This window comes from Haliaeetus leucocephalus, unplaced genomic scaffold (genome assembly GCF_000737465.1).
Source record: "Haliaeetus leucocephalus isolate CR32 unplaced genomic scaffold, Haliaeetus_leucocephalus-4.0 Scaffold339, whole genome shotgun sequence".
Classification (NCBI taxonomy): domain Eukaryota; kingdom Metazoa; phylum Chordata; class Aves; order Accipitriformes; family Accipitridae; genus Haliaeetus; species Haliaeetus leucocephalus.
The window spans coordinates 23,216,733-23,230,500 of NW_010972775.1; the positions used below are offsets into that span (position 1 = coordinate 23,216,733).

General features: G+C 37.1%; 1 protein-coding gene across 1 annotated transcript in view; it reads right to left on the reverse strand.

Annotated features, from left to right (window-relative positions):
- Positions 1-1,884: 1,884 nt before the first annotated feature.
- Positions 1,885-13,768, reverse strand: part of UACA (uveal autoantigen with coiled-coil domains and ankyrin repeats) — a 32,623-nt gene continuing 20,739 nt past the window's right edge. The window contains exons 9-18 of the mRNA XM_010572141.1: positions 13,688-13,725; positions 13,190-13,276; positions 11,917-12,024; positions 10,220-10,318; positions 9,981-10,017; positions 9,009-9,061; positions 4,913-7,603; positions 4,127-4,279; positions 3,084-3,149; positions 1,885-2,361 (exon numbers count right to left, since the gene is read on the reverse strand). Coding sequence (XP_010570443.1) covers positions 2,290-2,361; positions 3,084-3,149; positions 4,127-4,279; positions 4,913-7,603; positions 9,009-9,061; positions 9,981-10,017; positions 10,220-10,318; positions 11,917-12,024; positions 13,190-13,276; positions 13,688-13,725 — 3,404 coding nt within the window. The 3' untranslated portion in view covers positions 1,885-2,289. The remainder of the gene's footprint in view (positions 2,362-3,083; positions 3,150-4,126; positions 4,280-4,912; positions 7,604-9,008; positions 9,062-9,980; positions 10,018-10,219; positions 10,319-11,916; positions 12,025-13,189; positions 13,277-13,687; positions 13,726-13,768) is intronic.

The following is a 13,768-nucleotide window of genomic DNA, read 5'->3' on the forward strand; positions in this document are numbered from 1 at the left end:
AGAGAGTCCTTCACTTTCAAGTCACACCAGATGAATGGACTTTGGTAGCGCCAAGAACTTACTCTGCAAAGATTTCTTAGCTTACGCTGCTACCTGATTTCATGCTATTAAGTGAATATACTTTCATTAAAAACAGTAGTAAAACTTCACTGGCTCACCCCCAAACCTCATGAATAACATAACAGACAGCTTGCCCTGTTTGGTGTAGGAGCGGCCAGAGTCAGTTTACTCTGAAGAACTAACTGGTAGAAGCTTTGAGTCTCAATCAATGTCGCCAAAATTTTACCAACCATAAACTCTGGAAATAGAAAAACCCCAATAATCCCAGCAGACATCTAAAAACCAAATGTGTTACCTGATATCTGAGAGCATTCAAGTGAGTTCAATATCCTTCACTACCCAGACTATTTTGCCAAACTATTTACCTTTCTTTACCTTTTACAGAATTGACCACTGCAATAAAACAAAGAAGAAAACATTTTATTGATAATGTAATATGGGAGAAATTTAGAAAAACATACATAGAACTCCCTTAATAAGGAAACATACAATATCAAAATATGCCAGAGTTAGTATATCAAAACAAATTCTCTCTAATAAGAGTTTCAAGTAATGCAATCATAAAAGAATTTGGCTAAAAGGTAACATATATATACTGAGATGTTTTCTGTAATAGTCCTCTAAGAAATTAAAGGAAAGCAGCAGTAGATCTGTTTAACTACAGACACATATTTAGTAAATATATTAAGGGTATTTATATAATAAAAACTGCCCTGCACATTCATCACTATGTCTGTATCCTCCTCCATGTGGCAGTTGTCTCTTCAATTCTGTAACAAGACTCTGCCCAAAAAGGGCCAAAAAAGGAAACCAACGTAATACTAAAAAAACAACAAAAAAAGAGACCTAAGCCTGTGAGGTACAGCTTGTTGGGAAGCCCAGTTAACATGAAGCAGAGAACTCTGCACTCTGACTTAAGTCCTTATTTTTCAAGAACATGGAAGAGGAAGTTTGTCTTCTCTGCATCAGGTTGCCAGATTCCTACTTGCTAGTTTTAAGTAAATGCTTTCAACCAAGTAGACTGAAGTTAACACGGGTACTGATAGCACTTACACTGTTTGCTCTATTAAAGCAGCCACATATGTTATCAGGCTCATTTTTCAATTACTTCCTTTGAATAGTCCCAAATTTCATGTTTTCTTTCATAAAACTTACTTATGGGAACATCATCCTTCAGTTAAAAATGAAGCCCTGTCTTGTTTAATAGGTAGATTCCAAGCAAATAAAAATTCTCATTTCATTAATCCTTACTATTTGCAACTTTCCCCATAAATAAGATTATAGTACATAATTTACAGTTAAGAGGAAAACACCTTAAACTTCCATGAGATAGTGTTTGAAAATCCAATACCTGAATTATCTAGCATACAGTTTAATGAGCTGCTCAGTCTACACCCATATGAGGTCTAATGAAGAATGAAATTATACAGAAGTAGGACTATTGCATTTAGATCAAAATGCTGCTCTACAAACCGTGACACTCCAGTCCCACTATTTCAGCCTACAGTAATCAATATTACAAAGCATTAATGAAAAGCCTTGGGGGAGGGGGAAGAAATGGCAAACATAGAAGTTAATGTTTTGATGGAAAACCTAATTTTTAAGTCTTGCAAAAAGCAAAGGCACTACATCTTAAGCTTTTATTTAAATAAAGTCTGTAACTTGGCCAGCCAAGTTACAACATATACCAAAATACCTTTCATCTACCTTTGCAGCTGACTTACTAAGCATGTTGTAGTATGTCTTTTGATCAACTTATATAACAAAATAGCCACTTTCTCATAATCATTAAAGGAGATAAACAGCTACAATACTTAGCCAAGCTCATTTGAACACAGTTTATTTTTAACCATACCATGAGAATTCAAGTTATAGGATAAACTGGAGTTTCTGGGTATAAGCCTTGCTTTAATAAGTGGTCAATCAGACATTAAAATAATTTAACTACTATGTCATCATTTTGACAGTCAGCTTATATACCAATTTTAAAAGACGTTCTACATCTTCTATTAATCTAAATAAAGAAGTGTCAGATCTGAAACTCAGTAGCCCTACTTTACTGTTTTACAAGAAGAAAATATTTCAGCTTTGTAAGTTGTTTCATATTTGGAGGTTCTAATTGCAGCTATATTATCATAATTATATAAATCTCATTAAGGTTATCACTACCGTAATCACAGCACGCCTACAAGATGCAGCAGCCTTCAAGAGCAATGGCACTAAAGCAAGTCAGCAAACAAGTCCCTGTCTCATTCGAATGATCTGTAGTAAAGCAGCTTGGACATCTTCATCCATGTGACCCTAGAGCAAGCAAACACTTCGTTAAAATTAAAAATCCCATAAAGTGTCAGCCATCTATCACTAACATTAGGAGATTCTTCAAAATCACCCAGAAGTCTTAACCCATTGCTGTACTTTCACCACTCTCTGGGAAAGTCTGAAATACTTTAGGAATCCTGTTTTTTTTTTTCTCCTGAGAGAAAGAAGGGTCTGCCTCTCTGACACAGCAATTTCCTTTATGAAAATATGATGCAGGAAAAATTCACTGTTCGTATCCTCTGGACTCCACAGCCTGCTGCTGCAGTAATGGCTCATCTTTTGCATGCTCAAGTATTATCTTAAGTCATAAGACTTGAATTAGTTGATCAGCTCTTTGTTCAGTGAGAGCCGCTGGATAAGTCTGCATTAAGTTTCCAACTCCTACTCAACTTCTCTCCAACGTTACCTGGGATGATGCAGAATTAGTAACATGCTCACATCACCAGACACCATCACCCTTCAAAGTAGGTTATTGTTACATATAGTTATGCATAGACAAAACAGTAATAAGAAGATGGCACCATAAGACTACAGTTGTGTATGTTTGCTTTTTTGTCACATCTGCATTCTAAATTAAAACTCTCCACTTGAAAACAGGTACTTGATGCTAGTTTCAAGTTTGAGGTCTTCCAGTTAGAAACAGTCTCAAAAATCTCTACATTGACATGACAGAGTAAAACAATGTGAACTTGGCACTATCATACCTGTACAGCACTAAGAAGATGTGTCCGATAAACTGAAACTACCTCTTGATGCTGCCTTTTGGCATCCTATAAAAAGAAGACAGGAAGAGGAGGTGAAGCCATCAAGTTTTTAACATCTACTCTTGCCTATTTCCAACTTTGTGGGCTTGGTTTTGTTCCTTATAGGTTAGCCAAAGCAGAATTTCAAGGTTAAATTTAGCTATATCCCCTCCATTAATCAAGAAAAAAAAAATCAGTGCTTCACTTTTTTTATTACTTAACTGTAGCAAAGCAATTTTGCTGAAAGGCTGAGACAGGCTGATCTAGTGCGTCAGCCCAGGTGCTAAGATTAAAAACTTGTTTCAACAACAGCATTAGCTATTTGTTTAAAACCACCCAATTTAAGAATGCTTTGCCTTATAAAGGTCAACCTTGCAAATACTATTAAAGATGTATCCTACTTCTGTACAGATTTAGAAATAACTAACTTTGCTCACATACATAGCTTTCATTATGAGCTTTATTGAAGTCACAGGGGTCGCAAACGTGTTCGTGCACAAAATTACAGCACTTATCAAAAAGTGTTCCCTTTTACTGTTAGTACTTCATGATAAGCAACACACTTCACAACATTTGCAGACAAAGGGACACAAAGTCAAATCCATTAAGAAAGTACCACCTCACTTGCTTCCAAAGTGAGAAAATAAGTGGCTGGTGGTTTGTTGTGAGAAAATATTAATGTGGAACTTGCATACAGAAATGGTCTTGGCATGAACTATAGCCGTATATCTCATAAGCACAAATTCTCTCTAAATTTTGTCCTTTTTATCTGGAAAAGTTCCCAAATGTTGCAATTCCAGTGTGCAGAAGGAAGCAGACAATTTTACAGAGAAGCAAGCAGTTTGGGGGGTGTGGGAAAGGGAAATCGTGAATACTCTACTTTAGAAGTCTAAGCCTACAGTCAACCCCAGTGCTCCAGTGGCCACATACATATCTCCTTGTCTATACAAGAAACTGTAAGCAATGCTACTGCATTTCAGGCAATACCTTGCATGACTACTTACAGCTAGCTGCTGTTGCAGTGTTTTCACTTGGTTCTGGAGCAGTTCAACCTGCTGGTTCTGCCTCTTTGAGGGAATCCCAGTGGTGTATGTAAGCTGAGACAAGCCATTAAGAGCTTGTTTTAACCGCTCTACATCATTAAGCAGCTCTGTTATCTTTAAAAAAAAAAGCACACAAAAACTACATTTAAGGATGTCTCACCAAAAACTAATATTCTTTAACATTCTTTAAAGACTGATGAAGACCAGCAAGCACTGAAGGGTCTTTGTCCCAGCTCACCACGACGCTGGCTAAGAGACTTCACAAAGATAGATGACTTCACTTTCATGACATGCTATCACTGGTTCACATTCTGCTTCCTAGCATTGAAATTTTTAAGGTATGGACCCTGGAGGTCAGCTAGCAAAGTAAATGACTTATGCTCAAAAGATATTCTAGGCCTAATTTCTACAAGGAACAACGAACCACCAGAAGGCAAGCCAGAGATGCTAAATAAATACAGCTCCAATGGAAGAAGAATGAGCTTATACCCCCAGAGTCTAAAACCCAGCTTGAAAGTTTTAAAGTTTAAATACAACATACAATGCCCGAAACATACAAGGAATTAAAAAAAACTTAGTGTAACACCAACAAAACCAATACTTCATCTTAGCAGACTTGGGCCAGTCCTGGGTACCTAATGCGCAGCACACAAAGTTGTGCTTGAATACTTAAGTAGCAATATTTGAAGTCTAGTTAATGCTCCTGACATTTTCAGTTTAGCAGTAAGGAACTGTCTGATATCCTACCTTGTTATCCTTGGCTTCCACCTGCTTTGCAGATTCCTGTATTCTCTTCTGCAAGTCAATAATTGTTGTCAATGACTTGTCACACCTTTCTTTCTGGTCTTTAATTTCTTGCTCAATACTGCAACTCCGTAACTGAAGCAACTCCTTTTCATCCTTTAAAGAAAGCTCACTCTTTTTAGCTTGCAAAGCTTCCTCACATGCTTCCTCATACTTTTTATTCATATTGGACAAATTTTCAGCTATGCTATTAATCTGGGCCTCCAGAGTACTTTTCATGGATTTGTATTCTGATATGTCAATCACTTCTTTACTCTCCAGGTCTGTTAAAGCTTGCTGAGTAAGCTGAATCTCAGACTGCAACTTCAAGATTTCTTCATTTTTAACTTGGTTTTCTTCTTCCTTTTCTTTCAAAGTGTTTTTGATTGCCACAATTTCTTGTTCTAGCATTTCCTTCATTTGTGTATATTCTACCAAAGGTATTGAAGACTTTTTTAGACCTGACAATTCCTGTTGTAGTTCTCCTACTTTTAGTGTTTCTTTGTCATAACATTCCTTCTTATTTCTGAGGGCTTCCTTTAGATCCTCTATAGTGTGACCAAGAGCCTTCTTCAAGGCTTCAATTTGTTCTACTGAAAGAGGCTGAGCCTGCATAGTTATGGGCTGCTGGGTACTCTCTTGCAGCTCATCTTTCTCCTCTTTTTCCCCTGTGTATTTCTGCAGCAATTCTCTCAATTGTTTATTCAACTCCTCCATTTTGCTTGCAAACATTTTTTCCATTTCATGGGATTTCTCAGCAAGGATATAGTTCTGCTGCAAGTCATTTTGGATAGACAAAACACCATTTTTGAGTTTTTCATTCTCCTGTTTGCACTTCTTGTTTTCCTCCTCACTTTCTCTGCACTTCTGCACCTGTTCCTGCAACTGTGCTCTTAATTCTTTCACCGTGGCTTCAAAGCTTTGTTCTCTGTCTTCAAAGGAGGCAACTGGGGCATATTTTGACTTAATGCACTCTTGAATTGTGTCAAGTTCCTTCTTTTGGGCTTCAATTTCTGCATGCAACTGTAAAATTTCTTCTTGACCCCTCTTATATTCAGCCATAATTGCAACATTGTTCTCCTGAAGTTCTTGCATGCCTTTATTTAAACTAGTCACTGTAGTTTCATGATCTTTTAAACTTATATACTCAGTTTGTAATTGATTCTGTAAAAGTGTCACCTTATTTTTCAAAGTTCCATTTTCTTCATTTACCCTCATGAATTCTTGCTTTATCTCTTCAGTCTTTTCCTTCAGATCTGACAGCTCCCTATTAGTCTTTTCTAATGTGTTATTCAAGACTGTTTTAATCTCTTCATGTGTTGTAGCCAACACATACTGATCCCTGAGAGTCTCTCTTATGACTGTATTTTCAGAGACTAGTTTGCACACTTTTGCTTGTTCATCATCATATTTTTTCTGAAGCTCAGCAAGCTGCTTTTCAAGTTCAATACCATTAGATTTTAAAGCTTCCACTTCTTTTTTGTGCTGCTCTGGAGACAAGTACACAGCTTGGAAGAGACTGATATTCTCATTTAAATTGTTCTTCTCTGCCAGCAACTTTTCAGCTTCTGCTTTGCTTTCATTGTACTTCTTTGTTATTTCAAAAAGCTTTTTGGTCAGGTCACCAACAGTCAGATCATTTGTTTTCTTCAATTCTTCGTGAATTTTTAAAGGCACATTCTGGCTTTTAATTTCAGTTTTTAGCATTTGGATTTGCTGTTTAAGCATCTTGTTATCAACCTGCAGTCTTTCAAGTTCCTTCTGCAGAGTCTGATTTTTCTCTGATAATTCAGAAATTGTCTTCCCAAGTTCCTCATTTTTTCTCTCAAACCCACTCCTCATTTGTTCATGGTCTTCTGGCTTTACATGCTGAGCAAGTTTAGCTTTCTGACTCTCAGATTCCCTCTTTAAAAGCAGAATCTCTGCCTGCAGTTTTTCATGCTCTCCTTCCATCTCTGCTAACTTCCTTGCTTTCTCATTCACTTCATTTGATAACAAACTCTTCATATTTTCAAATTTCTCTGAAGTTACAGAGCGGGCTAACTTCAGGGCTGTTTCTTTGAGCTGCCCTTCTAACTCCACAACATTTCTTCCCCTTTTATCTCGCTCCATCTCCAACTTAACAAGTTCCTTCTGCAACCTTTTATTTTCCTCCACTAGCCTTCCTTCATCTCTCTTAAATTCTGCCACCAGCAATTCATTCTGCTTAATCTGGTTCCTTAGTTTTCCCACTTCAGCAGAGGCTCCTTCATACTTCGTTTTCATTTCTTTCAACTGATCCTTCAGCTCCTCTGTTAGCTTACTATTTCCCGAAGCAGCTTCATTAGTCAGGTGATCTTTCAGAGCAAGAAAGTGGGTCTGCATTTGCTTAACTTTGCCTTCAGAGTCAAACATTCTTTTCTGTACATCTTTTAAAGCATCTTCCAGTTGTTTTATCTGTCCATCAGATTCCACCTTGGTTCTTTCACACTCTGATGCCAAAGCTGTACATTCAGATACCTTGTGAGACAGTTCTCTCTGCAATTTGGTAATTTCTTCTTTTGCTGCTCCATAGCAGGCCCTCATGTTGTCAAGTTCTTTCTTTAAAGTTTCCTTCTCTGAACTGGATGATTGGTTAGGCAGGGAGAGCTCCAGGGGTCTCAGCATAGACCTAGACTGAACATAAAATTGGCACAAAAATGGATACATGTTAACAAGTTTGACAAGTCATAGGCATATGACTTGTCATATGTCTTAAACCTATGTTGATATGAGCATAACATTTGTCCAAGAGGTCTCTTATCTTAGAAACACACCAATCTATTCTTGCCCATATTACAGAACACATTATTTCAGCTTTTAACAGTAAAAAAACTTGAATATAGCTCTACATCACTGTTTCCCAATCATCAGACCCTAATGACATTAAAGTACAGGTATAGTATATTCATTTCCCTTGTTATTCATATTTAATCACTCATCTGCTAGTAGAAATTTAATTTCAGAGATTTCCTCCATCCCTCAAGCACATGAATATAATTTTAAAAGGAATCAGAACAGAGTATGTCATGGTTAACAGAACCTTCCCTCTGAAAAGGATGAGGAAAACAGTCATTTAATTTACTGTCCGCTAAAAGATCTCTCAGAAAAGCCAGTTTTGCCCTCCTGCTATGTGGTCTTTACTACCAACCTTCACTACCAGCCATGATGGCTATTACATGGCATAGGCTTGCTCCAATGATCTCATTCATGTTCCAAGGACCAGAAAGCAGTAGGTAGCTTCCAGATATGACTAGCTTAAAGCCACTTAATTCCCTCTTGGGACACAGTTTGGGTTCTTTTGATTGGTTGGCTTTTTGTGCCCAGCTACTCCCCCCCCCCCTTTTTTTTTAATTGCACATCAACTCACTTCAACTAAGAATAAAAAAAAAATCATAGGACCATTGGGATAAGGTTATGTAAAACATGGCAGAAGTGAGTGGATTTTTCTGTGTTAGCAGCAGAACATACAAAATACATGTATCAGTGAAATCTGGCAAGAAAGCATAAGATGTACGGATTTATTTCTAGCCATCACTCACTTCTGGGAGCATTACAGCTAAAATACTCAAGTGTAAGAACAGTTTGTCAGTTAGGAGCAATCCCTATCATATATGACTCACTGCAAGGGTCTGATGGACCTTGTTTATAATTGAATTGTTGCTATAAAAGGTAGCTAGCTGTCAGCAAACAAAATCAACAGGAAATTATTGTATAGGTGGCAGAAAAATAAAGCCTTCTAAATTTTAGCTGAATTTGAAGTAGAAAAAAATTATGGAGATGAAAAACCAATTACACTTTACACTGACTGTTGATCCAGTAGTCTGTTGATTCAGTTTTAAGAATGGTCGTTACAGACCAGACCATTCAGCATCCAACAATTTCACAGCATTTAACAGTCACATATGTAACTCTAGAGGGCACCAGCAGTTAAAAATAAACATAGCAAAGCAAGTGGTACTGAAAATGTTGCATTTAGAAGCAATGCCTAATATACATACATAACTATCTTGGAACTCTCTCAAGTGGTAAAATATTTTACCTGCAATTCCACAGGAAACACCTGGCCTTGTTTAAGTAATAAATCTTCTTTTCCTAGATTTTTCAAAGCAAACAGCATTTAGTCTCTGTTTAAAAACAGTCACACATAATCACAAGAACTGATTTTCCTCCCTAATTTTATTCTGTTCAATGGGACTGTGCAAGGCTACAGGTTGGTGTTTAAGTACTTGGTATTAAAACAACTTCTCCTTAATTAAGTCACATAGGAAGTCTGGACAAACTCCTCCTAAGGAAAAAATAGCCCTACTATACCAGGCTAGGTAAATTGTTCTGCAAAACAGTCATGAAAGCCACCTTGAGCTAGCTGCATGTCTGCACATAAACACACCAGGGAAAAGCATCCCCTTGCACTCCAAATAAAAGATCCTTCCTGACAGGCAGCCAACCAGCTCTCACAACAGCTCATGACAGATAAAGTAACATTTTAAGTTACACAAGTGCAAGACAGGCCTGTAACCACATCAGATGCAAAAGACTTCAGTTTCTGGAAATGGAATCATTTCTAATAGAAGTGTAAGCTGAGGTCTTGCCTGTTTAAAGCCATTTTCAAACCTGCCTACACTCAAGCTTTCACAAGGACCATAGTTTTTTTTGTCACGTACACGTGAGTGTTTAAGATATGAAGAATGGAAAGAGGAAGGCTCAATTTGAAGCACAGAGCTTGCTCAGCTCGTTTTTCACGTTATTAGAAGACGTAGCAGAGTGGCAATGCACATTTCACAAGACCAGTCACTTGCAAGCAAGACTGATCAATAGTGCCCTAGCACTCGCATACAAACACAACTGCGTCCAGCTGACTGTATTCTGAGGTTTGAAGTGTGGACACACACACTTATTATGCTTGGCTATAGTTAAGATCAACAAAAGAGAGATGACAAAAAAACCCACCCTTTGTCCATGTATTCTAACTCTGCATCATGCATGGCAAATTTTAAGAATTAAATACACTTACTGTTACCAAAGTTACTTCCAGATGCCACAAAGTCAACCTAAAAGCAAACAGCAAGAAACACAAAAATAAAGCTGAAAATTAATTTCAAATTTTTACTATATGTTAAGCTAGGGATTAAAGGGCAGGGAAAGCTTTTACAGTGAGATAGCCATTTAAGACCTTCAACAATTTAAAATTGCTTAAGTATTTATTACTGCAAGTATCAATTGCTATATCACATTTCAAATCAGTTAACATACTTCATAGTATTTGAGTTTAGCTTTGAGTGCTTCAATAGTTCTTAAGCTTTCTTCCTGCTGTTTTTCCTTGGTACTTAGGATTTTCTTCAACTCATCTTTCTGAAAGAGAAAGAGTAGAAATAGGCAAAGCCACAAGAATGGCCAGATTTGTAAGGTCTTGAGCAACATTTTTAAAAAGTTTAGGGCAAACTTCAACCAAGATCAGCACTGAGAGAATCCCTACATTTTTGGTTCTGAAGTTCTTCCACGGCACTGCTCCTCTGCAAGAGGAGTCTTGAAGAATGAGTCAAGGGAATACGCACCAACATAATTTGTTATTGTTTAATTTATTCACATTAGTCTTGCATTACTGAAAGTTACTAAAGAGATACTTATAATATTAAAGTCTACTTTAAAGGTGCCATAGGCATTACATATACTATTTGTAACAGAAAAGCTATGCAGCTGTATAAACAGAGCACATAAATGCTAAATGAAATATCTACTGCTAGCTAGCTTTTCTTTTAACTATAGTTATAAACACCATTACTTAAATGTGATAGTCACTTCCCCTATTTGATACTTCTATTACACTTTAAGGCGATATATCGTACCTCATTTTCAAGATCATCTGCAAACATTTGCTCCTGCGAAAATAACAAAAAAATTCCCCCACAAATCATTTTTTCAATAATGGTTAAGGGGCTTATACACAGTTCATTAGTTGACAAGTCTACCCCAGTTTCTAATGCTACATGCTTCTGCCTGTTCCCCTCTCATTTACCTTCTAACCTCCGGCAAAAGAAATAGATGAACAAAAGTTAAGGATGTTGGACAGAGCAATGTCTCTTGACATGCATACTAGGAAACTGGAATATCTTTTCAATTATCTAGATCATACACTACTCAGGCAGAACAGTACAGTTTTTCAGTAGAAGTTTGATGATTTGGGGAAGTGAGTATGACAGAGTGAGTCTGTGGGTTTTGTTTGTTTTATAAAAGCAATGCTTAAGACAGAAGTTCAGACAAGCCCATGATTCCAAGAAGAAATAGTCTTTCTATCCATGTGCTACATTTAGGGGAAAGCTGCACACTTTTTAAATGTACCTCTACAAAAATAGAGTGAAAGAACAAATGTGAGCCCCCACAAAGCAGAAAAAAATAATCCTGTTTTTATTTTCTTCCTCAAACCAGTCATATTTAGACCTCCAAGAAGGAACTTTAAAAACAGAGTTTTAAATTTTGGTGAGAAACTCCTTATTGAAAACCTTTGTTTCTGTTTTTGCCAACTGAAGATTTTTCTCTGTATTTCCACTTACAGTAACAGCTGGAAAATAAGCAGTGGTTATGATAGAAGTAGTGACACACAACACCTACATTTAATTGTGCAGATGAAGTTTACTCTCCAAATTACAACATGCCAGAACACCTCGTGGTTCACATTACATTGCGAAGTATAGCCATAAATGTTATTGCTCAAATTTATGAGTATCGCTGCATGACATTGTAACAGGTCTCCTCGCATTTTGAGTATAATTACAAGACCAAAGGCTTTTGCAGCAGAAAAATATGACAGTGACACATACAGAAATAATTCACAGGAAAGCAGTGAAGACCACATCTTAATTACACATGCTTTCCTTTCTACTTCTACCAGCCTGTCAGCATCAGGTAGTTATTACAGCTTTCAAGTCAGGTTATTCCAATACTAGGTTTACCTCATTCAATTGTAGTTGTAGCCCGCTGATTCTATCCAGCAACATCCTTTGCTCCTCTTGCACTTCTCTCATTCGATCTTTCAAATCTTGATTTTCTAACTCCAATTCCTTAAAGTAAAAAATAAAATTAAAAAACCACACACCACCACACTACACACACACACACTGGGAAAACTAAAGAATCCGAACCAACAATTTTAACAGTCATTAAAGACACCAAGCCTTGCCTAACAAGTCCCCTAACGATTTTGTGGCCTTACTCCAGGTTTGTTTCATTCTGAAGGTTTACATAAGCACAAAATCCACAGTCTTCAAGCTTTTCAGCTCTAGATAGTTCATTCTCTTGTAAGCGCACATACTGGTTTTGAAAGTATGAACAGAGTAAGATTACATTCAATGCTGACAGCACTCAAGAGGCTGCTTATCTGCTGTCTGTTAACAAGTAAAAATAACTAATGCTAAAACAGTTCCTGCAACTCAACCACTGCAGCCAAAGGTGTAATGAAAAAGCCTCACCAGCATGAAGCATAGCAACCTTTAAATGAGCTAACTGTTCCAGCAGCCACAAGAATCACTCCAGTAACATCTAATAAATCCAAGACATGAAAATTATAGGTCTTTGCACCATCAATCAGTCCAGTGCTCACATGCAAACAATAAAGCATGTTTAACTCTTGCCTGGTAATCGCTGCCTTAACCGTGGTAACTACTTTAGCTCAAACCAGAGAAGTTGCATTTAGAGATCTTTATCCTTTTATTACAGAGCATTTCAGAACGAAGGCCTTAATTTTTCAGTGGTTTGTTCCCCATAGCTTAAAACATCGTTTACCTTTTTGAAAACTGTAATGACAAAGTAACAAGATGAGAAAATTAACACAAGTTAGTAGAACAGTTACGATACAAGCTGTTTTTAGCAAGACACTTAAACATCTCTTGAGAATGTTAAAAAAATAAATCTTCCTGGTTTGTGACCCTATGATTCTACTGCAGGCAAAAGTAGTAGACAGAAGGTTAAGAAATGGGCAGGGTTAAAACATGAAGAGACTTGCAACTTGTTACACAAACAAGTGGTTTTTTCCTGAAAAAGTTTACAGCTTATCTGCTTAATTGCCACATTACAGTCATGCAATTAAGTTTTAAGTAAACAGCAATATATATGACCTTTCTTAATGGCAATGCTAATGCTTACTTTACAAGCACATCTTGTCTTTAGTATGTCTGGTTTATTATGCATATGGGGAATATTCAAGTCATGGAAATCCTTCTTGCTTACCTGAGCATTATATTCCTTCTGATACAGCTTGACATTCACCTCCTCCTGTGCATGCAGCCGATTCCACTTCTGTAACATATTAGTAATCTGTTACTGCAACAGTGAAGTATTAATTTATATTCCTGTTGTGTTCTGCAGACATCCATTTCTGGGAACAGTGGGCTGCTCTCAGCCTCCATTTCAGCTTCCACTGGGGGGCAATACTACCAACACTCCCATTTTGACAGATTGCTTCTCAGCAAGAGGTCACTCATGATCTCATCCAGACAGCAAATGGGATGCTTGTCAAAACTCTAATCCTGAATATGCACATCATCGAATATTTTTCAAATAGAAATAGCCACACCATCTGACTAAAGGGAATCTTCTCAACTACATATGAAGTTAAGAATTCAAAAAATACTGAACTAGTTTTGCATCATAGCACAGTCTTAATCACTGTCTCAACAATACCAGCGATATACTGCCTTAAGAGATACTTAGTATAAACAGCCTTACCTTTTGTTCAGGTTGCCCTTTCTTCATGGTATCTCTTGCTAAAAAAACACCACAAAAATAGGAATTTTAAAAATGCACTTC